General features: G+C 46.4%; 2 protein-coding genes and 1 long non-coding RNA gene across 5 annotated transcripts in view; 2 read left to right on the top strand and 1 right to left on the bottom strand.

The window, feature by feature from the left end:
* Positions 1-4,100, bottom strand: part of CRYBG1 (crystallin beta-gamma domain containing 1) — a 192,819-nt gene extending 188,719 nt beyond the window's left edge. Inside the window, exon 1 of the mRNA XM_004580515.3 lies at positions 3,720-4,100. Coding sequence (XP_004580572.3) covers positions 3,720-3,979 — 260 coding nt within the window. The 5' untranslated portion in view covers positions 3,980-4,100. The remainder of the gene's footprint in view (positions 1-3,719) is intronic.
* On the top strand, positions 4,084-17,691 carry LOC131479509 (uncharacterized). The gene is made up of 3 exons (XR_009244915.1): positions 4,084-4,184; positions 13,792-13,970; positions 17,569-17,691. It is a non-coding gene; the product is annotated as an uncharacterized LOC131479509 (long non-coding RNA).
* A 7,933-nt stretch (positions 17,692-25,624) lies between these two features.
* ATG5 (autophagy related 5) overlaps positions 25,625-26,939 on the top strand; it is a 111,352-nt gene continuing 110,037 nt past the window's right edge. Inside the window, exon 1 of one of the 3 annotated variants that reach the window (XM_058660268.1) lies at positions 25,625-25,874. The gene's annotated coding sequence lies outside the window, so the exon portion shown is untranslated. Of the gene's footprint in view, positions 25,875-25,949; positions 26,509-26,939 lie in introns of those variants that run through there. The other 2 variants (XM_058660246.1, XM_058660254.1) reach the window with 2 other exon arrangements.

Below are 26,939 nucleotides of genomic sequence, written 5' to 3' on the forward strand. Positions count from 1 at the left end.
GAGAGGACGTTGTTTTCCCTTAACGGAAGGAAGACATCCATTCAGGTACAGAAAAACCAAGGGATTGTCTGCAGCCTGGGAACCTGAGTCGACTCACACCGTCTCCCGGGTGACTCTGCACCTGCCCAGTGAGGATGCTCTGCCCTCCAGTGCTGGCTGCACTTTCCTTGACACTGAAACGAGGCCCTGCCCCCTCCAGAGGATTGCAAGGCTCACTCACCACAGGAGTTTGTGGCTCCAGCATAGAACATGAATGCTCATTTCCAGGTTGGGATTTGATCTTATTCCAGAGCACTTTGAACTCACTACATTGGATCTTCCACTCACAGCCCATTTCTAACGGAAACAACACAGGGCGACTAAGAGAGAAAAGACAGCAAGTACCGTTTTTGTGCAATGGCAGAAAAACATAGGACAGCTACCCACTCCCCACCCCAAAGGAGGCACAAGCAGGATGTGAGTGAGCAAGAAACCAGCTCCATGCCTGAGCCACTGTTCTGAGTACCTGCTGAGTGCTAACCTGTTTATCTTCATTACTCATTGCTCCCATTTTGTGGATGAGGAAATGGAGGCACAAAGAGATTAATCTGCTGCCCAGGATGACAGAAGTAGGTGTCAGAGCAAGTAGAAGACATAAGATTTAAACTTGAGCACAGAATCCACCCTCTGAATGAGCATAACTGGCAACGTGAAAACTGATGGTGCTACTAATGGCTGCTAAGAAGAGACTGGTCCTGGGTCAGCCAGCCCTCTCCACCACTGGGCCCCACAGCAACAGGCTAATGTCCTATACAGGAGACAGCCCGACGCAGGGGCCAGCAGCTCCATTTCTAGGAAAAATGGCATCATAGTAACATGCATACCAAAATCAAGCTGGGAACAACTGTAAGAGAAAACTTTAGGAACAAAGATGACCATGCTTAAATGACTTCGCGTAAAGATACACCTAGTGTGGCCCCTCTCAAAGTCACAAATACTGGCAGAAAGCAGAAACAAGATTCTTAGCAACTCTACCCTTGGCAGAGTGAGTTTTTCTAGGAACAGAAGTGATCCCCCGCTTCTTCCATCTGATCTTCTTTGACATTGAGGAAGATGACATCATGATGCTCCTGATGCTGCTGCTGATGATGACTTTACGTTGACTGGCCTTCTACTTTGTGCTCAGAAGTGTGATGAACACATCAACTTTAATGTCTATGGCTGCCCTTCAGCATCAGTGTTACTATAGTCTCCACTTTATAAACCAGGATACAGGGAGGTAAAGCAACTTGTCCACAGACACACAGCCAGGACATAAATTCATTTGTGTCTGATCTGAAAGCGTAATACTGATCACATAGACTCAGCAGACCAGTGCGCCTCCCCAGTGCCCCCCCAGTGAGTACTGCCCTTGCCAGTTATGGGCCCCCAACTCTAGTACCTGGACAGACATGAAGGTCATGGGTAGGTGGCTCAACACAGCTGCAGCAGCCCAAGGCTGACCCAAACAGTACGTGTGCTTCTGCCACTGTCTTTTACTAGAAACAGGTCCACTCTCTCAGAAGTATGTAAAATATTTATGATGATGATCTAGCCAGAGAAACATCCTGAAGGCAGACCAGTGCGTGTAGTTGTCAGAACACGGGTGAGGGCAAAGTTCGTTATAGATCTGAAGGAGAGAAGGAAGGGCTTCAGGACTAAACCGAGATACAGGGAGCTCAAGGGGAGGACGACAGCTGTTACTCCAAGTTTCACATGGAAACATATTTGCAGTTGGCTAAATTCTCCACAGCTGCACATCATGATATTGGGCTAGAAGGTAAATGACGGGACAAGGTCAGGTAAGAGAAAGCCACAATGTGCTTTAACATGGCAAAGTCTAGAACACCTAGAGGTAATGGGAAAGGTGCTTCAGTGCTGAGTACCTCGTTATTGGGTCATGGATGTTGTTAAAAACTTCCATCCACAAGGAGGCACACTAAGTGTCCAGAGGAAGAACATGTTCAGCTCCAGCTGATCACCGCTGGGGACTGGAAAATGACACGAGAAAAACACACAGCACTTGTCGCAGCACTCCTTCCCCTGTCCCTCTCACAAACCCTGCCTAGAACGCCTCGCTCCTCCCTCACGCGGGGAACCAATCCTCTTCCACCACAGCTCCTCCCAGCAGCCTCCCCAGACCCACCCCTTACCCTGCCTTCCAAACAGCATTTCTCCCACTGTTCACATTCTGGTCTCCACCAGAAAGCAGGAATTCCTTGATGACTGAGAATTATTGTGTCTGTTTCATTTGGGGGGAGGGGTTGTTTTTTAGTATCCTAGCACTTAATTAAGAGGCCCAACAGAGTTTTGGTCGAATGGATAAAAACAGGTTGCAAGGACAAGTGTTTGTAATGAAGATGCCTGCATCCTGGGCCTGGCACTGTGGAGTAGAGGCTTAAGCCGCTGCTACAGTGTTGGCATCCTGTATAGGCATAGGTTCAGGTCCCTAGGTGCGCCACCTGCAGTCCAGTGTTCCTGCTAATGAGTCTGGAAAAGCAGCATAGGATGGTCCAAGTATTTGGGTGCCAGCATCTACATGGGAGATGAAACTCCTGGCTCCCGGTGTTGAATCGGCCCAACTATGGCTGTTGCAGCCATTTTGATAGTAAACCAGTGGATGGATGCTCTCTGTCTCCTTTCCCCAGCCCCCTCTCTGTAACTCTGCCTTTCAAATGAATAAATATTTTTAAAAAGACACCTGTATTGCATCCTGGCTCCTCTCCTGATTGCTTCCAGCTTCGTGCTAATGTGTACCCTGTCAGGTGGCAGTGACGGCTCAAGTACGTGGTTCCCTGCTACCCGTGTGGGAGACCAAGGTTGAATTCCACTTCTGCCCTGGCCCACTCTCAACTATCATGGGCTTTTGGGAAGTGAACCAGGGGATGGGTAAACTCTCTTTCTCTGTTTCCTTTGCTTCTCAAATAAGAAATAATAATAATAAAAGATAGCAACATTAGAACCATTTTTAGAGATATAAGGAAAATAACATGCAAACTTTGGGCAAAAATATTATGCTAGCCCCTATTATACATTGTATTTGAAACACAGTTGACGAGAGTCTATTGGATATTGTCATTCATTCATTGCAAAAAGTACTTCACACCTCCAAAGCACATAATCAATTCTGAAGAATACAATTGAGTAATCAACTAAATAGAATAAAACTACCCCCCCCACCACACACACACACAGAGTCAAAATGGAAAAGCTTGTCTATGGCGGTTACAGACAATAAATTGTTCCTTGCTGTTCTGTTACTGACCCCCAACACGGACAAGCCTTTGTGGTCTCGGTTGCTCACTCGTAAAGTAGGGTCAACCAATCACCCCCGCCACTCGCACCCCAGTCCAGGGCTTCTGAGCATGATTATGGCGCTCTCCTCAAGACACCAAAGCAGACCCTGCACTTCTACCCTCCTGCTCTCCACAGTGGTTGGCCCTGGAGACTCCGGCGCAAAATACAGGCCACCTGCGCAGGCACGAGCTCCACTTGCCGGTGCTAGGTCCGACAACCACTGAGGCCGGCATCGCATCCGCCCCCACCCGCGAACCCCGAGATTGCCCCCCCGTCCGCCTCGCCCTGCTCCTCGGGGCGTCGTGGGAGGCGGCGGTGGCCAGGGCCCTTAAGGGTCAGCGCCTCCCAGCCTGGGGGAAAGAAGGGTGCGCTGCCCAGTATCCCGGGCCAAAAGGCTTGCTTACCTGTCTTCCCCGACAGGAGCGGGGGCCGGGTGCGGGACGAACACCCCACAGTCCAAAGGCGAAGGAGGCTGTTGCTTCTTTTTAGAGCGCCAGATGTGGAACGTGGCGTACTTCTTAGGAGTCCTGGACTGGCTGGACTCCCTGGGGTCGCCTGGCTGGGGCGGCGTTAGCGGCATCTTCTGGCCGGCCTCCACCTCCACCTCCTCCTCCGACGGCTCGGACGCTGCCTTGCTGGTAGGTCGGCCCTTGTGGAAGAACATACCTGGGCGCCACCTCGCCCTCGCGCGCCTTTCCCACCCAGCGCGCTGACGGACCCGCCCCCTCTGCGCGGCTGCTTGGGGACCGCGGACGGTTAAAGGGTAGGGCCGAATGCACTGCGACCAGCTCAGCAGCCCGAGCTCTTCGGACGGTGGGCGGAGACCCCGTGGCCGCCGCGCACCCCGGAGCAGCGCACTGCGAGCTCAGGTGAGGAGGCGCGCACCTGAGCGCCCAGGTGAGCGGGACAAGCCCGCGCCTCGGCCGCCGGGCAGCGACACCTGCCGGAAGCCCTGGGAATCGCGTCTTCCCTCTCCGCTCTGGGTTATGAGTTCAGCAGCCTGGGGTGTGCTTTGCCATGGCTAGCACATCACCCACGTCCTGTCCCAGGCTGGTGAGTGAGTGGTATGGAGGCACGAGCCACGCCTGGATCAAGAATAGAGCGGTACATCGTGGCTTTTAGTCTGTTTGGGCTCTTCTCCTGTGACCCTCGGGTGTCTTGGGCAATGCTAGATGTTGCCAGCTCCTACCCTCTTCTGAGAAGAAGAGTTCAATTTTATTTACAAATCGTAAAACACAAAAGGGTATTAAAAAAAAAAGGGTCCTAGCCATAGCCCCTAGTTCTAAAAGGACTTATCAGATCTCTCATTGTGCCATAATTGGCTTGCTTGCTAATGACTAATTTTTCTAAAACTCACGATCAATGTCAAGGCAATAATGTAAGAACAAGTAACCTGAGCATCATCAGATTGTTACGATGTCAAGAATCAACCAGTACTTAAAAAGGCAATGCAGTGCAAATCCTTCCTGTGCGATACTATCTTTCTCTCTGACGACCCATCTCATTTGTTCATTCACTGCTTCATTCCAGAAACACTGATGTTTATTGTTTTTAATTTACATTTTACAGAGGTCTAAGCTAATAGCACTTGAGAATCCACAAATTCAAATTTTGGCCTAGTTATATGGTTGAAAACATCTTTTTTTAATGAAAGTTGATATTGTCCTAGAAAATCTTTCTGTGTATGCATTTTTAAAGGTTTATTTATTTTTTTATTGGAAAGGCAGATATACAGAGAGGAGGAGAGACAAAGAGGAAGATCTTCTGTCTAATGATTCACCCCCCAAGTGGCCATAATGGCTGGAGCTGACCTGATCCAAAGCCAGAATCCAGAAGCCTCTTTTCTCCCATGTGGGCGCAGGATCCCTAGGCTTTGGGCTGTCCTCGACTGCTTTCCCAGGCCACAAGCAGGTTGCTGGATGGGAAGCAGGGCTGCTGGAATTAGAACTGGTGCCAACATGGGATTCCGGCGAGTGCAAGGTGAGGAATTTAGCTGCTAGGTTACCATGCCGGGTCCTGTGTGTGCATTTTAAATATACCATTCTATAAATATAAAGTATCTCTAAAACTTCAAAAATAGCTGTCCTCTTCCAGGGCACGGCTCATCTCTCCTGCAAAAATCACCCGTTATTTTAGCACCTTTCACCACACTATTGTTACCTCTTTTGGAACTTCACTTCACTATGATAACATACCTGGTGCATTAAAGTATAACAACAATAATTCCTAAGTATATGACCAATTTTCCTTAATATTAGTCTATGAAAATAATCCATGTTGCTGCTTAGACTTCTATATTTTAAAAAGTGTTACATACTATTCCGTGATATCAATGTAACACACGTCCGTTTACCCATTCTACTATGAACGGACATGTAAGGTTTTTTTCCATTTTGGGAATATTATAAATAAAATGGATGTAATTGTAAACATAAGAATTTGTTTCTGTTGGGGAGTTGGGGATGCACATGGCACCATACACATAGAAATGTGTCTACCCAGGATTTCAATCTCTTGGTAACAAAGTATAATTTCCACTTTGGTGAATTCTGCCACCAGTTTTCCCAAAGGGTAGAACCATTATTCTTTCAGCAAAATTTGAAATTCATGTTTTTTAGGAACATGTTTGTCAACTCTTTGCAGAAGTATGGTTGTATATCATTAAAGGTTTAATTTTTGTTTCCTCCAGAAACATTTGTTGAATATTCCAAGGACTTGTTGTGTGCCAGCTCCTGACTGGATGGGAAGCCCTGACCACTACAGAGGGGAATGCACCAAAGGCTAAGAGAGTCGGCAGAGGTTTATACAGGTCATGGGAGGAGATTAGAAAAGTTCCTAATTATACCTGGTAAATTGAGGGGGAGACAGGGGAGTGGTCAGTAAAGACGCCCTGGGGCCGTCTTAACTGCATTAGGACCCCATATGGGCACCTGTTCTAATTCTGGTCAGCCCTGCTTCCCATCCAGCTCCCTGCTTGTGGCCTGGGAAAGCAGTCGAGGACGGCCCAAGGTCTTGCGATCTTGCACCCGCTTGGGAGACCCAGAAGAAGCTCCTAGCTCCTGGATTTGGATCGGCTCAGCTCTGGCCATTGCTGTCACTTGGGGGGGGTGAATCATCAGATGGAATATCTTCCTCTCTGTCTCTCCTCCTCTCTGTATATCTGCCTTTCTAATATGAATAAATAAATAAATAAGCAAGCAAGCAAGCCCTGGAGTGGGAGTGCAAAGGGCCAAAGGACTAGCAAGAGAAGCAAAGGGAAGGGAAAAAGAGAAGATACCTACACGCGGCTCCCAGACCTCCCCCTTCAGTAAGGCTTCCTCCCTGCTGCTTCTCTCAGCCGGCTCTTACCCCACTCCTTCTTGGTGCCGCTAGTGTGTCAAAAACTTTATTTCTACAATCACACTTTTCATGTTGCATTAAACTGTGGTGGGCAGGGGGTGGAGAATAAGGGCATTGTTGTGGCATAGGGGGCAAAGCCAATGCCTGCAACATTGACATCCCATATTGGCTCCAGTTTAAGTCCTGACTGCTCCATTTTCAATCCAGCTCCCTGCTAATGCACCTGGGAAAGCAGCAGAAAGTGTCCTGCGTGTTTGGGTCACTCTACCCATGTGAAAGACCTGGGTGAAGCTCTCCTGGCTCCCGCCTGTGTCCTAGCCCAGCCCTGGTCATTGTGGCCATTTAGGGAGTGAACCAAGAGAGCTGAAGAGACGGATTCTGAAACATCTATGACTGCCCCTAAAAGCTTGTCAGGCCAACCCCAGTCTCATCAATGCTGGGCACCAGGGGTGACATACCAGCCACACTGCCACTTGTTCAGATCAATTTTGCCAGAACAATCTCCTGCTTCACCTCCCTGGCACACATATTGCCCACATTTAGAATCTTTATACAGACACCGCTGACCGGAGGAATCAGGGCCATGTATCTGACTCCCAGCAGCAAGGGGAATTCCAGAAGCCACACATTTGCCAACATACTTCAGGTTTACAACAGAGACTAAGCATCCAGAAGTAGAAACACAGATCATTGCCTAAGGAAAGGGCAAAAGGCTACAGGAACACAACACATGTGACTAACTCGGCATGGAAGATCAGGGCAGCTGTCAGAAGGGAGATGACAGATTTAAGAGCCTAGGTGATGAGTAAGAGTTTAGCAGATGGAGAAGTGAGGACAGACACTCCAGGAAGAGTAAACAACGCGGGGTAAGGCCCAGGATCGTACAAGGGCATGTGTTGTGACTGGGGAATAATTAGAAACTGGGTGATGCTGGAGAAGAGAGAGGTGGGGTGAGCCCAAGTGGCAGGATATGACATTAGTAAAGGAAGGCGGAGCCAGATTGCTCAGCACTTGCTCAGTCGTGCTTCTAAGGAGTTTAAATCCATCTTCATGGGCACTCATGACCTGGTTTATGCTTTTTAGAAGAGTGATAGGAATAAATTTGAGTTTTATAAAGTTTGGGGTGGGGCAAACTAGGGCAAAACTAGTAAAGTGAAGCTGTACATATTTGAGGATCAGTGCCTTAGGGTAGTGGGCTACTCCTCTGCACCAACAGCATCCCCTCGCTGCTCCACTTCCAATTCAGCGCCCTGTAATGGTCTGGGAAGGCAGCAGAGAATCTCAAGGGTGCTTAGGCCCAGCAGCCTTGGAAGAAGCTCCTGGCTCCTGGCTTCCGACCTGCCCAACTCTGATGGTTGCGGCCACCAAGGATTGAATTAACAAATAGAAGATCTCTTTCTTTTTTTTTTTTTTTAAATATTTATTCATTTTATTACAGCCAGATATACACAGAGGAGGAGAGACAGAGAGGAAGATCTTCCGTCCGATGATTAGTGAGCCGCAACGGTCCGGTGTGCGCCGATCCAAAGCCGGGAACCAGGAACCTCCTCCTGGTCTCCCACGCGGGTGCAGGGTCCCAAAGCATTGGGCCGTCCTCGACTGCTTTTCCCAGGCCACAGGCAGGGAGCTGGATGGGAAGTGGAGCTGCCGGGATTAGAACCGGCGCCCACATGGGATCCCTGGGCGTTCAAGGCAAGGACTTTAGCCGCTAGGCCACGCCGCCGGGCCCTAGAAGATCTCTTTCTGTGTCTCTCCTTCTCTTTAATTTTGACTTTCAGATAAAACATAAATCTTTTTTTTAAAAAAAGGAAACATTTGTATTTATTGCAAAGTCAGATTTAAAGAGAGGAGAGACAGAGAGAAAGATCTTCCATCTGCTGTTCAACAATTGCTGGAGCCGAGCCAAGAACCAGGACACAGCAGCTTTTTCCAGGTCTCCAATGCAGACGCAGGGTCCCAAGGCTTTGGGCCATCCTCCAGTGCTTTTCTGGCCGCAAGCAGGGAGCTGGAAGCAAAGTTGAGCAGGCAGGATACAAAACTGTACCAGTATGGGATCCTGGCACATGTGAGGTGGAGGACTTTAGCCACTAGGCTACCATGCCAGGCCCCTAAACCTTTTTTTTTAAAATTCAATGACTAGCATAAAGTTATTAAACAACATAGTCGGTTTTGAACAACTGCTGCATCAACCAGAGAGATTATAATAAATAGAAACAATGGAACATCCTGAACTATAATACAAAGATTTAATTAGGTTTAAGCTACTTGAGAAAAGAAAATACATCATAACTCGACTTAGTTGAAAACTGTTTTCCTGGATTAGATGAATTAAAATGTATTTTACAATTATTTCCATAGAGATAGCATTGTCGTGGAGTTAAGCTTCCACCTGTGACACACACATCCCATTTAGATATCCATTTCCAATCTAGCTCCCTGCTGATATCTCTGGGAAGGCAACGGAAGATGGCCCAAGTGCTTTGGTTTTGGCCATTGAAGAGGGATACCAGATGGAGTTGTAGGCTATGGGCATCAGCTTGGGCCACTCTGTCCACTACAACCATTTGTGGGTTGAGCCAGTGTATGAAAACAAATCTCTCTCTCTTTCTCTCTCTCTCAAACAAATCATTTTGCCTTTCAGATCAGCAAACAAATCTTTAAAACAAAAGCCAAGGGCCCAGTGCGGTAGCCCAGTGGCCAAAGTCCTTGCCTTGCATGTGAGGAGATCCCATATGGTCACGGGTTCTAATCTTGGTGGCTCCGCTTCCCATCCAGCTCCCTGCTTGTGGCCAGGGAAAGCAATGGAGGACGGCCCAAAGCCTTGGGATCCGGCACCCACATGGGAGACCCAGAAGAGATTTCTGGTTCCTGGCTTTGGCTTAGCGCACCTCCAGCCATTGCGGCCACCTGGGCAGTGAATCATCAGACAGAACGTCTTTTCTGTCTCTCCCCCTCTCTATATATCCAACTTTCCAATGAAAATAAAATAAGTCTTAAAAAAAAAAAAAACCAAAATCTTGTTTTAATAGATAAAGCATGGAATTCTTGAGCTGGTCTTAATGTCAGAAACATAACAATAGTCCTCTGGCCCTGTATTAGGAGCACAGTGTTCAGTCAGACCACTGAAATTTGGGTGATTTTTAGGCACTGGTAAAAAGCAGAACGCGCATACAGGTACTAGAGGATTAGAATTTCTTCCTCTTCCACTGTATTACTGTTAAGTAGCATCGTAGAAGTCACCAAAGTGCAAATTACTTGTACTTTGTAATTTAAATTTTTAAAAAATTTATTTATTTTTATCGCAAAGTCAGAAATACAGAGAGGAGGAGAGACAGAGAGGAAGATCTTCTGTCTAATGATTCACCAAGTGACAGCAATGGCCAGAGCTGAGCTGATCCAAATCCAGGAGCCAGGACTTTCTTCTGGGTCTCCCATGCAGAAACAGGGTCCCAAGGCTTTGGGCCATTCTCAGCTACTTTTTAAGGACACAAGCAGGGAGCTGGAAGGGAAGTGGAGCAACCAGGATATGAAGCAGCCCCCTTATGGGATCCCAGTACATGTGAGGCAAGGACTTTAGCCACTAGGCTATCATGCTGGGTCCTGTAAATTAATTTTTTTTCATGTAAAGTGTATTGTGCCATAGAAATAGCTACAGAAGTCAATGTTACATGTCATGAAGCCCAAATGCCTTATCTGTGGGGAACGACTATAGAATGTGATTATCTTATAAGTGCTCCTGGCTTTGGGAGTTTGCCTAGAGCTCTGCTATCATCATTTGTAAAATCATTTCAATGAGTCATGTAGTAAATGAGAACTATAGTAGGCCTGGTACAATGGCTCAAATGGCTAATCCTTCTCTTGTAAGTGTACTGGGATCCTATATGTGTGCTGGTTCATGTCCCAGCTGCCCCACTCCCCATCCAGCTCCCTGCTTGTGGCCTAGGAAAGCAGTCAAGAATGGTCTAAAGCCTTGGGACCCTATAGCCACATGGGAGACCTGGAAAACATTCCTGACTCCTGGCTTCAGATGGGCTCAGCTTTAGTCATTGCAGCCACTGGGGAGTGGGCAAGAGGCCCATCAGTCGCTTGAATGTACAAATGTCCTCAGATGAAATTTGGGAGCAGATGGCCACCTGACGTGTCAGACCTCATGATCTCTATCCTTGAGCAGCTCACCATTGAGTTGTGCAGGTAAAGCAATGATCTGCATTTAGGTTTTAATATAATGGTAGCCCCAGCTGGACTGTGGCTCTGGTCTGATTGTCGTCTAATAGATACAAAACCAAGAAAGTACCAGAAGGCAGAGGATGGGCTTGCAGAGCCAGCTTTCTCACACCCTTGGTGGAGATAGTGCCTCTAACACCTAAAACCTAAGCTGTCTTAGAAATCTTTGTTAACAACCTTCAACTATCCTCCAGCAAACAAGTTTTTAATACAAACCATGAAAACACACTTTCCTTGCACAAGCTAAAGACAAATATGTTGCTTCCAGCTAATCATATAATCACTATACATTTCTTTAATCAACACACATTTCTTTAAATGTTTGCTTACATCACCAAATTTAGCTGCTTTTTTGTCTGCATTCTGTCATACCTCTATAGCCCCTAGTGATACTATCATTGCAGATGTAACTGCTATTAACCAACTGTGAGTTCTAGAGACATTCACTAAAATGTTTCTCTTGATTAGCATATCATTAATATTAATGATATGCAAACTTAAAATGTGTACAGCAATTGATTTAATTATAGACAGTCCTCACTACATAATTAAGACCTGAGTATGTAATATGGGATTTCTCAATATGGAGATTTAATATATTGGAATAATCTTATATTTGTTTTAGTATATTTAAGAATTGCAAAATTTATTCTTTATGGGTAGTTTTCTTTTTAAAGCATAACCAAAAATTAGCTACAGACAGATATAGGGAACAGGATAGAAAATCTAACACACACAGTTTTTTGAGTGAGCATTATGCCTACGTTTGTAAACTAGTGTGAATTATTTCTCTGATTTGTTTCTTTAACTGAATATAAAGACAGTCATAAAAAACTTTGTAGATGTCTTCAGTAATTATTGTCTAACAAGTGTATGAGTTTCTTTGACAAAGAACAATATATTTTATGTTGCATTGTATTTGCTCAGCAGTAAGTCACCTAGCTTTATGAAAAGTTAATTCATAAAAGTCAACTCAAGGACTTCATTGGAAAATTTCAAACAGTGAAATTTTCAGGTTAATGTGACTCACCCATAACACTTTTTAGGAATTTTAAGATATAGTTACATACAAAGGACTAATAAATGTCCAATGGATAGAGGATGAAATTTAAAAGTTGCAGTTTTAATATGAAATTTTGTCATTTACCATTTGCTAAATCTAGCACACAAAAACTAATCCAGCGTGCTGTTTTTGCCTCATTTTTTTGGCCACACTTTGGTTGCTATTACTCGTCCTCTCATCCTTGCTTGGCCTAAATAACTAACTAGGACAACACCCACACCTGATTTCTTACAACATTTACATAGCTTGGATGAGGTCCTATGCTGAAACTAACATGTGAATGGTCACATGTTAAGCATTACCTACCCATTGTAAATTAAAGACATTATATAAATTCTTCTAGATGAATGAGGATTTTGTAAGAGAGGATATTAGATGAAGAAATAAAAATACCAATCTTTCTTCTCATTTGCAATGCTCATTAAGTTGTGTGAGTTATTCATTATTGGGTCATTTATTCATATTTGCCTTGTTCCAAAAAGGCATTTTGAGTTGAATATTAAAGACAAATCATGCAGAAGCATGCTATGTGGCTTTCTGTCCTTCCCCAGAAATGTAGAGTTTATGTCACACAGTGTGGTACTACCATCATAAAGGTAACTTAGGCATAAGCAGTCAGCTGCAGACACTGCTCTACCTACCCAATCAAATAAATCCTACGCTGATGCAAAAGGGGATGAGAGGAATGTGGTTTAGTCTAGGAATAAAAGGGCAGAGAGAAGTGGCATTTAAAAATGCAGGAATTCAGGTGTAATTCATGATGAATAGCTTTATCCTGTGAGTGCCTCAGTGGCTTGTGTGAGTGTCAGAAACTGAAGAGACATCATGAAGGGAATAGGAATGGCAAGAAACGGGCCAGGAAAAAGCAAGCAACAGACCACTCTTCAGAACTCCTTCATTGCCAAGAGCAGTTTACAGCACTGGAGGTGCATTTAAACTGATGCGTGAGGGCTTTCAAAAACGTACATATAAAAAACTGAGTGTCAATTTCAGAATTTTTCACCAAAATAAACTTATCTTTTAATTTTAACTTACAGGAGCTTTTTGACTCTCTCTCTCTCTCTCTCTCTCTCTCTCTCTCCCTCTCTCTCTCTCTCTCTCTCTCTCACACACACACACACACACACACACACACACACAGACACACACACGAGATTTGATTAATTTATTTAAATTAATTTATTTTTTGAAAGGTAGAGTAAGAGAAACAGAGATCTTTCAGCCACTGGTTCACTTCCCAAATGGCCACAATGACCAAAGCTGTGTCAAGCCTAAGCTAGGAAACCTACCCCATTCAGGTCTCATGATGCCAGAAGGCCACATTCTTGGGCCATCATTTGCTGCCTTCCCAGCAGGAAATTGGATCAGAAGTGAAGCAGTGTGATTCAAACCAGCACTATGAAATGGGAAGTCAGTGTCGCAAGCGGCAGCTTCATCCACTGAGCTGTAACTCCAGGCCCTCTATATCTAGTAAAACACAGTGAATATGAGTGTCTACCCATTAATGTGTGGGTAGGGCTCCAGGAGATTCTGCCTCAGAACCACCAATGGGAATGAGAATAACTGACCCAGGGTCCAGCAGAAATCCTCCCATGTGCTCTGAAATCCTCCCTTCCGGGTGCAGCTCTTTGCTAGTGATTGAGAGTAGCAGAGACTCCAAGGCAGAACTTCCTGCTAAACATGGAGTTCATCTGACTGATGACTTTGGCTTGGGGATTCCTCAGAATTTCTTACTGCCTTTCCATAGACTGCAGCCATGTCCATCCACCTGCCATTTGTCTCTTCACGACACTGACTGTTGGCTGTCCCAGCCCTGCTTCCCCATTGCCCTCCCGTGTTCTATAACCCAGGTTTGTCCTAATGAGGAGTTTGCATGTTGAATTCCATCCTGGAGCCCACATCCAGGAGGCCTCTGACTAACACAGTGATACATGATTCCATATGACAATGCTTCTTGTCCACACTTGCATCTTCGACGACAGATGACTTGAACTGTGACCATCAAATTCCACACAAGGAATCTGCACAGGTACTTTTCTGATTATTTTTTTTAAAAAATAGTCTTTGTTTTTCTAGAGCAGTCTAAAATTGAACAGAAGATATTGAGGGGTCCGTTATGTCCACAGTCCATGTCACACATACACAGCATCTCTGTTATCAACATCACCCACGAGAGTGGCACATTTTAGTGAATTAACCTACATTTACACATCATTGCCCATAGTTGACATCAGGGTTCTATCTTGGTGTTGGATAGGGCATGAGTTTGGACAAGTGTATATTGACATGTGTGTATCAAGATAATGTCATACACAAAGTTTCACTGCCTTCAAACTCCTCTGTGTTCTCTCTCTTCATCCTTCCAGCTTCCCGTCCACTCATCTTTTTCTGGCTTCATAGTTTTGCCTTTTCAAGGATGTCATATGCATTTCAGATAGACTTCTTTCACTTATTATTATGCATTTATTTCTCTATTCCCTTACTGAAGGACATATCTTAATGGCTTCCCAGCTTGGGAAATAAAGAATAAAGCAGCTACAAACATCATTTGCTTGCATGGGTGCATATTGTGAATTCCCTTGGGTAAACACTAAAGAGTCTGACCACTGGGTCATATGGCAAGACTGTGTACAGTTTTATAAGGAACTGATGCAGTGTCTTCAAGTTGCTGTATTGCTTTGCATTCCTACCATCAATGAATGGTCATTCCTGCTGTTCCACATTCTGACCAGCATTTGATGCTGTCAGTGGATAAGCCCGTTTTTGCATACCTCAGCTTTGGTTAACCAATAAAAAATTTCAACTCTCATAAACGTTTTCACTCAACCCCCCAGGAGTCACTGATAGCTTGAAACATTTCCCCAACCCACACACTCTTGTCCATGCCACCTCCTTTGCTTTTCTCATCATTTCCTACTTGACTGCAGCAGCTACTCAGTTGCTCCAATGGATTCTAGAGACATTGCTGATCACAAATACCTATCACACTCTCATCTGAAAAAAACTTCCAAAACCATAGTCTGAGCGTATCACATTCTTACTGGACACACTAACGCCTTTCTGTGGGATGAGCAGTAGCTTTAGAACTTTTTGATATGACCAGGGTGGATTCCAGTCTTGGGGCTGGGGACGGACTGAACCACTCTGCAGGGTGGCGGCTGTGGGGAGGCGTGTCTGCTAAGCGGGATCCGGCTAGGGGCTCAAGCCAAAACCACCCCGCAAGGAGGTGCATGAGTCCTTGGTTTTGGGCGGCCAGTGCACCAATTGGTGCTAGGCTCTGCCTGCTGGCCACTCAGCAGCAAGCTCTGGGGTTTTTATGATTTGTAATAGCTGCTCAGGGACACTCATGAATTGGACCAACTTTAGTATAGGTGAAACATGAATTCCTGGTGATTGCCAGTGATAGGGACATGTAACTTTGCACTTGCACCTGCTGGTCTACTTTAGTCAGGGATGCTGGGCCACAGTGTCTGGGGCAGAGGCCAGGACAGGAGAGGGCCTGAGATAAGCTGAGTCAGAGCAGCCACTGTCGGGTGCATGATCTGCAGCTAGGAGCAGGCCAAGTTGGAGAGCTGGGGGGACACCCTAACTGGGTTGAGGTTCCCACCAAGGGGCACATGTGCTGGAATGGGGGTTGTGTTCTAGCTAGGAAACAGTTGTAGTCTCCCATGGCACTAGTGTGGCTGGGATTGGATGCACCAGGCCGGGCCAGACTCCAACACCATCTGGTGTCCTGAGGAACCAGGGTAGATGTGGGACTGGCTAGGCTAGGTCCCAATCCCCTACTGAGCCATGTGTGAGCTGTACATGGGTATGGACGAGCCATGGCTGGGCTGAAACATCCAACAACAACAACCAGAATGGGTGAAAGCCAGCCAAGAAAAGCCACTGTCCCTGCCAGGACAGAAGGTGAACTGAGAAGGGCTGGCTCATGGACCCCCTGGTATGTGCAAAATATGCACAAGAAGTACGAGAGGAAACAGCCCAGAATAGGCCATGGAAAGTTTCCCACTGGCATACATCTGGCATGGGTCAGGGGCGGACCAGGCTGAATCAGTTCATGTCATCCACTGGCAAACCCGAACACCAGAACAGAGTGTGGGTCGGGCCAGGTTTGGTCGCGACAAAAACCAGTGCACAATATGGAATGCCAGGGTGAGATTGCCTGTACTGGATTTGAATGCAGCACCCAACCAACACGCGTGAGAACCAGGAAGGGAGAGGGCAGAGCAGCGGGGGGATGGAGGGGCTGGTCCCCTCGCCGGACAGCTACTCTCACTGGATAGTGTGGGATGGGATGGGGACAGACCAGACTGGGCAGGGCTGCAACACCTGAGCGCCGCATGTGGACTAGATCAGGGAAAAGCCAGGCTGGGCTGATTATTCCTGCCGGTACAAGCATAAATGGGAGTGGGTGAAGGTTGTTTGGGCTTAGCCGCAGACAGCTGGCAGAAGCTGGCACTGGGAGCTAATTCTGTCAAGTCAAACCACAGAATCAAACAAAGAATGCATAAACCGGGACTGAGAGAGGAAGTGGTGGGTTCCCCCCTCTTGGGTCACTACTCCTGCGGGAGGGCATGAAAACTAGGACGGGGACTGGGGTGGCTAGACGGAGAGGCACTCAACAACATCCGTGAGGGCTGGAGAGTTGAGTTGGTTGGAGGGAACTAAGCTTCAATGCCCATTGACAGGTACGGGAGCCAAATGGGAAGCGGGACAGACTGGACTAGTCTGCTATACATGCTGGCAGGCCAGGGTTGGGGGCGGGCCTGATGGGGGTTATTGTGGGTCTCCCCGACTGGGCTGCAGCTCCCACTGGTTGATGAAAGGGTCGAGTACGTGCTGGGCAGAACCAGGCTGGACTGCAACACCCATTGGTTCCAGTGCAACTCGGGACTGAGAGCAGAACGAACCCAGCAATTGCAACCACCAGCTGATCGTGGCAATGGACTGTGCCGGGCCTGGTGCTTACTAGAACATACAAGAATCTGATCTGGGAATACCTCAAAGTTTCTTTGGAGATCTCCCCAATCGAACTGCTGGACTCAGAACCCTAGCCAAGAAAAGACAGAGGATAGAATAAATCAATCAACCACCTCAGCTATATGTTGGGCAGTGAGATACTGGGCAAATGAAAACTCTATGATGGACTGTGACAATCAGTGGATTCTTCAACGACCTCATCGTGCTGGGAGTGGTGAGATTGGCAGCGATCCATAACTGGAGAACTATTAAAACCACTGGAGCAAGTATCTCAGAGCATGCCCCACACCCGGGACTTTGGGCGGGTGGGAAACTGGGTGAGGCTTCTCCCTCAATATCCCCCTTTACCTCAGATACATGAAGGAAACAATATGGACATAAAAGTCTTACCCACTTCCCTATAGCCCCTGAACCTTTATACCGTAATTAATTACGTAAAGAAAAAAAAAGAACTTTCTGACATGACATCCCCCCCAGGAAGAAATAAATTCTACATCACAAATTAATATACACAAATTAGTGCACAAACTTATTCAAGAATGTGCATATGTAGGCATAATATGTGTAGCTGAAATCAAAGTTTTATGAAACAAATGTATCTTTGTTACTTGTGATGCACACTGCTATCTCTTATTCTGTTCCAGAAAATTTTATTTCACATAAGAAACAATGGCAAATTACTAAGTTAAAAATCACAGTTCAGGAAGAGATCATAATTTATGATTTGAAAAACAGGCCTAGAGGATGAAGTTTGAAGTCTGATTTCCCACCCTTTGGCCGCTGGAACCCCAGGTAATAATTCTGGCTTCACTCATTTGTTCGTCTCACCAATAAATAGTCACCGAGTGACTACAACACACCAGTCTCTGCACAAAGAATGACAATGGAGTGAAGGCTCAGTACCCACCAGAGAAAAAGGATGCAGCATTTTGTGGAATGCAAAGTAACAAACGTTGATGACCGCTCAATGACAAGGTGGAAGTAAATACAGAGTCAGGGCAGCACCAAGGAGTTTAACTCAGGCCATTCTAGCTGTCTAACTGACGGTGGGAATTTATCAGCAAGAAGCAGGCCTGAGACGAGGCTCCTTAGGCAGAGGAAATAACTTGTGTGTCAGTCCGGAGACAAAGGAAGGCCTGACAAGCTAAGAAGTGAACAATGGGTTCAGGCAGTTGGAGGCACAAGGAGAACTGTTGAACATCTCCTGGAGGATAGTGGCCACCAGAACTGGGGTTTCAGATTGACTGTCAGGATCCCAGGCGCTCCTTGGGGACTGTATGGAGAGGGAAAGCAAAGACCAAGGTGACCCAGCTCTTTGTCTAGCCATCAACCTGAGCAGCAGTGGCAAAGCCATCCAGAAGCATTTGGGGGAAGTGTGAAGGATGAACTGCAGGGGAGCCAGACTGGCAGGTTTCTCAAATAGAGACCAGTAGCAGTACGGCAGTAACAGCAGGGCAGTAGGCTTTAGACAGGAGACAGGAAACACCGCTGATGAACACCTGGGTCTCTCAGTGCTTAGAAACCCAGGTAAGTTCATCCTGAGCTGAGCTCACATGATGTTTAACTTCATTATCCCCCTCATCTTTTGTTTGTGTGACTTTTGTGCATGTTTTCTGAAGAGGACCTCTCAAGTTACACGAGCTGCTGGCTAACTTTGGTTAGACTATCCAAGAGAACATTTCAGTTATGACTACTGACTTTTCCGAAATGTGATGATGACACTGTTGTGCCTCGGCCACTCCCACTTGGTACTATTGCTGACTCTTGTATAAGACCCTGTTATCCAGTCCAGCTTGTAAGAGTGTGTAGATGGCAGAACTGTGACTCAGGGGCTCCGGCAGCCCTGCAGTCCCAAGGAGGGGGCATTTCTGGTGGAAGGAATGGGGCAAGCAGAGGCCCAGGGATGCCAGCACCAACTGAGAGAGACATGGGCCTCGGGCAGGTGATGAGAATTCAGTGAGACCGGTACTTCAGGTTTACTCTTTAGGCAGGGGTGGGCTGAAGTCACTGCTTGGAATGCCTGCATCCCATTTTTAAGTGCCTGGTTCAAGTCCTGGTGATTCTGCTTCCAATCCAGCTTCTTGCATGCCTTGGTAGGTAGGCAACAGATGACAGCTCATGGACCTGCGTCACTGCCACCCATGTGGGAGACCTGGATGAAAGTCTGGGCTCCTGAATTCAGCCTGGCCAAGCCTTGACTGTTGTAGGACTTTTAGGGGGTGAACCAGCAGAGGGGGCTCTCTGTCTTTTCATATAAAACGAAAATAAATAGTTAACTTGAAGGTCAAAAAAACCCCAGGTCTATTAGTGCATTTACTGTTTCTGTAATAGAGTATCTGAAGCAGTGTTTCCTCTAAAGAAGCTTATTTAGCTCATAATTTTGAAAGTTCAAGTCCAAGGCTAGGTAGCCCCCTCTGTTGAGATGTGGTTAAGGCCTTGTGTTAGAGCATAATGGCGGGAGGGCATGCAGAAATATCACAGGAAGCCAGGCGTTGGAACAGTGGGGAAGATACTACTTGGCATGCCACCTCCCATATGGGGGTACCTGGGTTTGAGTCCTGGCTCCGCATCCAATTCTAACTTCCTGCTCATGTGCGCTCTGGGAGAGAACAGGCAATGGCTCAGAAGCTTGAATACTATGGGGACCCAGACTGAGTCCTGGATCATGGTATTAGCCGACCAGCCCTGGTGTTAATAAACAACTAGGGAATGAATCAGATCTGAGGTTTCTCACTGTTTCTGTATCTCTCTCTTTCTGCTTTGTTTCCTTGTCTTTCAAATAAATAAAAATAAAAAAGAAAGAGAAAGCAAGGAAGAAAAGATATGGGAGATCACCCCTGGGTCTCTGCCTAGTGGACATGGCTCACAGCTTACCTGCCCATGACCTGAAGCACAGCTTCCAGCCCTGTATGTAGAATGTGACCTCTGACATGACTGAAGGGTCTCAGGGAATAGACGTGCCTGCTAGTCAATTATAATGTCGTTGTTGGGGAGAGTGGGCTGTCCAGAGACACCCTCTAGCCCTCCCCTTCCCTAGCCTTTATAAGCTTGTCATTTGTGCTCAATAAATGGACATTCCCCCCCACCAAATTGTCCCTGGTGATTCTGTGACAGAAGAACACCGTCACCTCACCCCGTGGTGGCCTTAGGGCCTGCTGGTCAGGAAACCTTGGAGAGAAAGAAGGAAGGCAGGGAGGAAAGGATGGAGGGAATAAAGGAGGAAAAGCGGGAGGCAGGAAAAGAGGAAGGCAGGGAGGAAAGGAAAAGGGGAGGGAGGGAGGAAGGAAATCATATAGTGATATGTTTTCTGGGTATATTTCCACCATGGGATTGCTGGGCCTTAGAACAAGTCTATTTCTGGAGTTTCAGGAAATCTCCATGCTGTTCTCCACAGTGGCTGCACAAATTCACATGCTCGCCAACAGTGTGTGACAGTCCTCTTTTCCCCAACTCTTTGGCAGCGCTTTTTGGTTTATCCCTTTTAGATTTCTGCCAACTTCATAAGGGTGAGATGACATCACATTATGATATGATTTGCACTTTTTTTGATGGTTGGTGATATAGAACTTTTTAAAAATATATTTGTTGGTTATTGGTATTTCTTCTTTTAGGAACTTTACGTCCATTCCCTTTTCTCATATCTTCACTGGATTGGTTGTTTTTTTACTGCTATTTTTTTTTTTTTTTTGCGTTGCTGATATATTGTGGATGTTAATCCTGTGTAGGATAAGTAGCTTGCAAATATTTTCTACCATTCTGTTAGAGAATGGATTTTTAAAAAGCACTAGGGCTAGTGCTGTGGTATAGTGCGTTAAACCACTGCCTATAGCACCAGTATCCCATATAGGTGCTGGGTTGAGTCCCAGCTGCTCCACTTCCCATCCAGCTCCTTGCTAATGAGCCTGGATGAGCAACAGAAAGTGGCTCAAGTTTGTAAGTCCCTGCACCTGTGTGGGAGACCTTGCTGGACTTCTGGGCTGCTGGCTTTGGCTTGCTCCAGCCCCGTCTGATGCAGCCACTGAGGCTCCGAGCCAGCAGATGGAAGCTCTCTCTATCTTTCTCTCTATCATATTTCTGTAACTCTGCCTTTCAAATAAATAAGCTTTTAATAAATTAATTAAAAGAATATCACAGAATTGACATGATTCAAACGGCTTTCATTGTTTTTTTCAAAATTGAAATAATTTTGTTGTGAGAACTTTTAAAAAAATATTTATTTTTATTGGAAAGTCAGATTTACAGAGAGAAGGAGAGAAGAAGGATCTTTTGTCCACTGGCTCACTCCCCAAGTGGCTGCAACGGCCAGAACTGGCTGATCTGAAGCCAGGAGCTTCTTGAAGTCTTTCACGCGGATGCAGGAGCCCAAGGCTTTGGGCTGTCCTCGACTGCTTTCCCAGGCCACAAGCAGGGAGCTGGATGGGAAGTGAGGCAGCCATATGGGATAGCCATATGGGATGCCCTTATGGGATCCCGGTGCATGCAAGACAAGAACTTCAGCCACTAGGCTACTGCACCAATCCCTGTTATGAGAACTTTTTAAGGGTTTCATAAGATCCCTTAAAGCCATTAGAGGTTTTTGCTATGGTCTTAGGCCGCTAGTTCAGGGTCACGGTAGCAAGCCACACCTCGCTCACCTAGGTAATCCTTTCTTCCCACCCACAAGTCAAGTAATGCTCACGTATCATCACATAGAACTTAAAGGGTGGGGGGTATTCAGTTCTGCCATAGCCACTCTCCTTGCAAACCCCCATAAGGGCCATGACAGGGAGGGGCTGTCTCAGCTGTGTGCTTTCAGCACTCTGACACTCTGACCCTTGGCCTTCCCCAGTACCTGCTTGCTCCCTGGCTTCCCACAGACTCTGAGCACAGGCAGACAGGTAGTCCCTGAGCATGGCCCTGTGTCTGTATTCCTCACCCTCTGTTCACTGCTTGGGCAAACCAATGAAGATACAAATGCTAAAATGCTTTGTATTTCTAATTTATGTACTTTCAAGAGTTCCAGGAGAGGTGAGGCCTAGCGGTGATGAAATGTGGACAGAGAAGCCAGGAAAAGGTGAATGTTTATAGCTTTGTAAGTGTGTCCAGGTTGTTCGCCTCACGTTTCTTAGGATAATTTACATTGCTGGGGAAGCTGGAACATATGTCTTCAGTATAAGAAATGGATTTCATGGTAATGACCATATATTCCTCTCAGGTTTTCCATTTAGACTGGATTGCTGTCTACGACCATACCACCTTGAACGCGCCCAATATCATCCATTTAGACTGGATTGCCACATCACTTACCATTTACTAATTTCTAGTGGGCTCTGACATCACAAAGCTTGGTTAATAAAGACTCATTAATACATCTTAGACTTGTCTGGCATGATCTCTCTTGCACCCTGCAACAATTTTCTTCTGGCAACACCACCATCATTGAGGGTGCCCTTCACTGGCCTTCGTTCATGGGAATAGGCACCTCACCCCTGACATACTGTGCCACCTGCTGGCAATGATGTGTTACCGCAAGGATTTTGCAGGGGTGGGGTCAGAAGTGGGCTGTTACTCGCTTTCATTTTCTAAAGACGTACTTTTTACATGGCCCAGTTTACTTTTATTTCAATATTCATGAAAAAAATAAAAAATGTTCTTGATTTATTTATCTTAGTTTATAACAGAGAAAAATTCATATGGGAACAAAAAATCTGAGTCAAAGATTCTTTTTTTAAAAAATTGTATTGGAAAGGTAGATGTAACAGAGAGATCTCCCATCCACTGGTTCACTCTGAAGTGGCCACAACACCTGGAGCTGAGCTGATTCGACATCAGAAGCCAGGAACTTGTTCTGGACCTCCCATGCAGGTGCATGGTCCCAAGGACTTGAGCAATCCTCTACTGTTTTCTCAGGTCACAAACTGGCAGCTGAAAAGGAAGTGGAGCAGCCAGGACACAAACTGGTGCCCATATGGGATCCCAGTGCATGCAAGGCAAGGATTTAGCCACTCGGCCGTTGAGCTCGGCCCTGATTCAAAGATACTTTTAGAATAACTTTAATGAAAAATTATGACTCAAACACAAGACAGTTCTGAACATACAAAATTCCTTTTTATCTGGGGAATATGGTCCAAAATCCTCAGTGGTAGCCTGAAGCCATGGCTGGGACTGAATTTCAGACACAATATATGCTAGAGTTTAATTTACAATTAGACTCAGTGAGATATTAACAATAATAAAATACAAATTAAAATGCAAAATAATATAAAAATTATAATAATATACTCTATGTATCTTTCTCAAAATATCTTATTGTACTTTTACCTTTTGTCTTAAAAGATGCACATGTTATCTTCCCTTTGCCCTAATTGCCATTATCACCGCACTTGTACTTTGGAAAAATGTGAAGATTAACATTAACACCACAATACCGTTATTTAATGAAGTAATGGTAAGTTGATTACTTCATTACAAACATCAGCACTGCAATATCATGGCAGTTGATCTGATATCCAAGAAAAGGGATAAAGAGGCAGGCAGCGGGGAGGAGGGTAACAGGGCATGGAACCCTTAGCAAAATAGTAACTGGGTCCAGGCAGCAGCTGGAGTCTTCACCTTGCATGCACCAGGAACCCATGTGGACGCTGGTTCTAATCCCGGCAGCCCCACTTCCCATCCAGCTCCCTGCTTGTGACCTGGGGAAGCGGTTCAGGATGGCTCAAAGCCTTGGGATCCTGCACCTGCATGGGAGGCCCGGAAGAAGCTCCTGGCTCCTGGCTTCGGATTGGCATAGCTCTGGCTGTTGTGGCTGCTTAAGGAGTGAATCATTGGACGGAAATTCTTCCTCTCTGCCTCTCCTCCTATTTGTGTATCTGCCTTTCCAATAAAAATAAAAAAGTAAATCTTTAGAACAAAAACAAAAGCAAAATAGTAACTGTCCCAGGCAGCACAGAGCTGGATAGTTCAACATTCTATCATACCACTTAGAATGAGAGTGAAATTTACACCTTATACATTGTTCATTTCTGAACATTTGCATTTCATAATTTCAGGCTATAGTTAACCAGGGATAACTCAAGCCACAAAAAGCAAAACTGGATATGACAGACTACCATAACTATTTCTCCAAAGAATATCTGACTCACTATGAGATCAGTACTGTGGGAGCCTGCCTCCAATAGCTGCATTCCATATGGAATCCCGCTGCTCCACTTTTGACCCAGCTCCCTGCTAACGTGCTTGACGAAGCAGCAGATGGTCCAAGCACCAGGAGTTTCTTCCCATTCTTGCACATGGGTGCAGAGGCCCAGGGACTTGGACCATTCTCTGCTGCTTTCACAAGGTGCTGGATGCGAAGTGGAGCAACCCAGATCTGAGCTGGGTTTCTGGCACCGCAGGATGGGGCTTAATTCACTACACCAAAACACCAGCCTTCCAAGAGCTATTTTTTGTTAAATTTTGGAATAATTTATATTTTTACTAGTTATTTAGAAAAATCACTATTTATTTGTGGCTGGGAGAGAGGGAGAGATAGAGAATCTTTTACTGGTTTGTTAACTTCCCGCTTAGCGGGACTAGGGCAGGGAGCCAGCAATGCAAGCCAGGTTGACATTTGATTCTGACAACTTTTTGCCCCCTATCTTACACAGTATACATCATGTACATGTACTGGAGTGAAAATTCTAGGAAGAAAAATTTACCGTTTGCACATGTGAAATATACTGAAACTTCATTTCATTAAAAACACTATTCATCTCCATTAACTGGATATGATGGCCACTAATGGATTGTAATTCGCTTTGGAAAATCACCTTTTGAGCTGTGGACTGGGACACCTGTATCCCATGTCAGAATGGCCGGAGTTCCCTCCAGTCTACTCGGCTTCCCATCAGCTTCCCACTAAAGCAGACCCTGGAAAGCAGCAGATGATGGCTCAAGAACTCAAGTTCCCCAACTGCACCCAGCTCCTGGCTTCAGTCTACCTCAGTCCTGAATGTTGCTGCATTTGGGGAGCAAGCCAGCTGATGGACGGCCTCTCTATTGCTTTCCCTCTGGGGATGGATAATATCTTTGGGTTACTAGGACTTGTCCTACCCTGCCAGGGATCCGGAAGCTCTTTCGAGTGCCAGCACAGCACTTCCTTAGCAAGCATGGACTGCTGACCTGCGTCGTAGAGGGGCAATCTTTGAATGCATAGTGAGACTTCGGGTAGATTCAATCCAAACATGCTTCAGATTGAGTTTACTTATGGCTTGTTACTTTCAAACACGGGAAGATGAAAACACACACTCTTGGACTTAGGGGAGGCATCAGTTCTCCTATAGTCTTCTGCCAACAGCCCTTAACGCCTGCTCTGCTTGTAGGAGAGAAGAGTATCAAATGAGAAAATGGAGGTGAAAGAGACTTTTGAGAACTCATTTTTATTGATACTGTCAACATGACGCTACAAAGCTATACTGCCATTAAGCTATAGCAAGGCAACGTCTCATTATTTTTACAATTCTCTGCACTCGTGATACCATGTCTTTCACCTCCCCGGACACCAACATCTAGGCCTTGGCCAGAGCCTGTCCTATTACGTACAAGTAGAAGTTAGGAACTGGGACTGGCTTCCAAGCGCGCCGCTCATTCTGCGCATGCCCGAGAAGACGCTCCACGCACCTCGCAGGTTGGGCAGAAGCCGAAGGGCGGGCCGTGACGTCATCTCCGGGCGCCGAGGGTGACTCGACTTGAGGTGGGTTTGCCAGGGCTCCGCGGCGCTCGCCGGATCCGGGAAAGGCGGAAGTGCTGCCGGGCGGCGCTGCGACCCGGTGTCGGTGCCGTCTGCGGCTGCGCGGGATCTGGGCGAGCGTCCAGCCCCGGCTGCTGTGCCGGAGCGAGCGTCGGACGGGCAGGCTGCTCTGCTGGCCGCTCGAGCTCGGGTGTCCGAGTGCGGACTCCGCGGGGGAAGCCGGAGGAGCAGTCCGGCGCTTCGGTAGGGCTCTTCCGCCGCCATGTGGGGAAGTGCCTGGAGCTGGAGGGCTGGCTGCGGCGCCGGGGAGGTGTGGTGAGGAGGGAGAGAGTGGCTGGCAGGGGCAGCGCTGCCCGGGCGGAGATGGCGGTGAAGGTGGCGAGACGCCGCCCCGGGAGCCCTGCGGCCGGCCTGTGCAGTCTCTTGCGGAATCCGTCCGTTTTCTTGCCAAGACGGGACATCTAGGATGTAATTGCTGGCTCCAGAGTTAGGGATAGCACTTGACGTTTTCTGTGGAACAGTTCATTGAAAATGTCACTCTTTTCCCAGGGCGGTTCGATTCTGTCCGATTTGGGTACTTCCTACAGTTTATCTTTTCAGCGTCATTGTTTAAGTCTTCGTTTTAATACAAAGCCGTGTGCTGTGGATGAAGCACCTCGGCATACTTGGGGTACACCTTGAGTTATTTTTACGTATACTTGAACTTGAGAAACCCAAGAAACCAGATTGCTTCTAGATTTTTCGGAGGAGGCAGCAGAGCCTGTCTTTAGTTATCAGAGCCCACAGGCTTATCAAGCAGCTACTGAATTCTCAGGCCTGCCAGTTCACTTGGTAAATCTGAAGCCTTGGAGTCTGAAAGCTGGGATCTGACCTAGGAGTAAGTGACTTTTCGTGAATTGGCTGCTGCAACGTTGCTAGTCGGCAGAAGCATGTTGGATCGAGGGTAACAGTTGGGAGAAATTTTAAATTGTATGCCAGATTTAAACAGGTGCTTTGATCTTCAGAATTGCTTCTAGAGGGCAACATGAACGGGACTGTGTGAATGTTGGCTTGACGAGTGTGCCCACTTCTGGTTTGGGTTCATTGGGTTAGTTTGACAAATGCTGAATACCCGGCTTCGTGCCAGGCACTGGACAAAACAGTCAGTCAATGAAACAACAGAGAAGAAAACGCTACAAACCTCTGTGTCACTTTGGGGGTGGGAGAAGATGTTAATACAAAAAAAAAGAAAAACACCAAAAACAAAAACCCTGGCCCGTGTTTAAAAGGGAAATAAAAAAGTAAAGCAATAAAGGGGAATGAGAAAGG

Source organism: Ochotona princeps, chromosome 1, assembly GCF_030435755.1.
Source record: "Ochotona princeps isolate mOchPri1 chromosome 1, mOchPri1.hap1, whole genome shotgun sequence".
NCBI lineage: Eukaryota > Metazoa > Chordata > Mammalia > Lagomorpha > Ochotonidae > Ochotona > Ochotona princeps.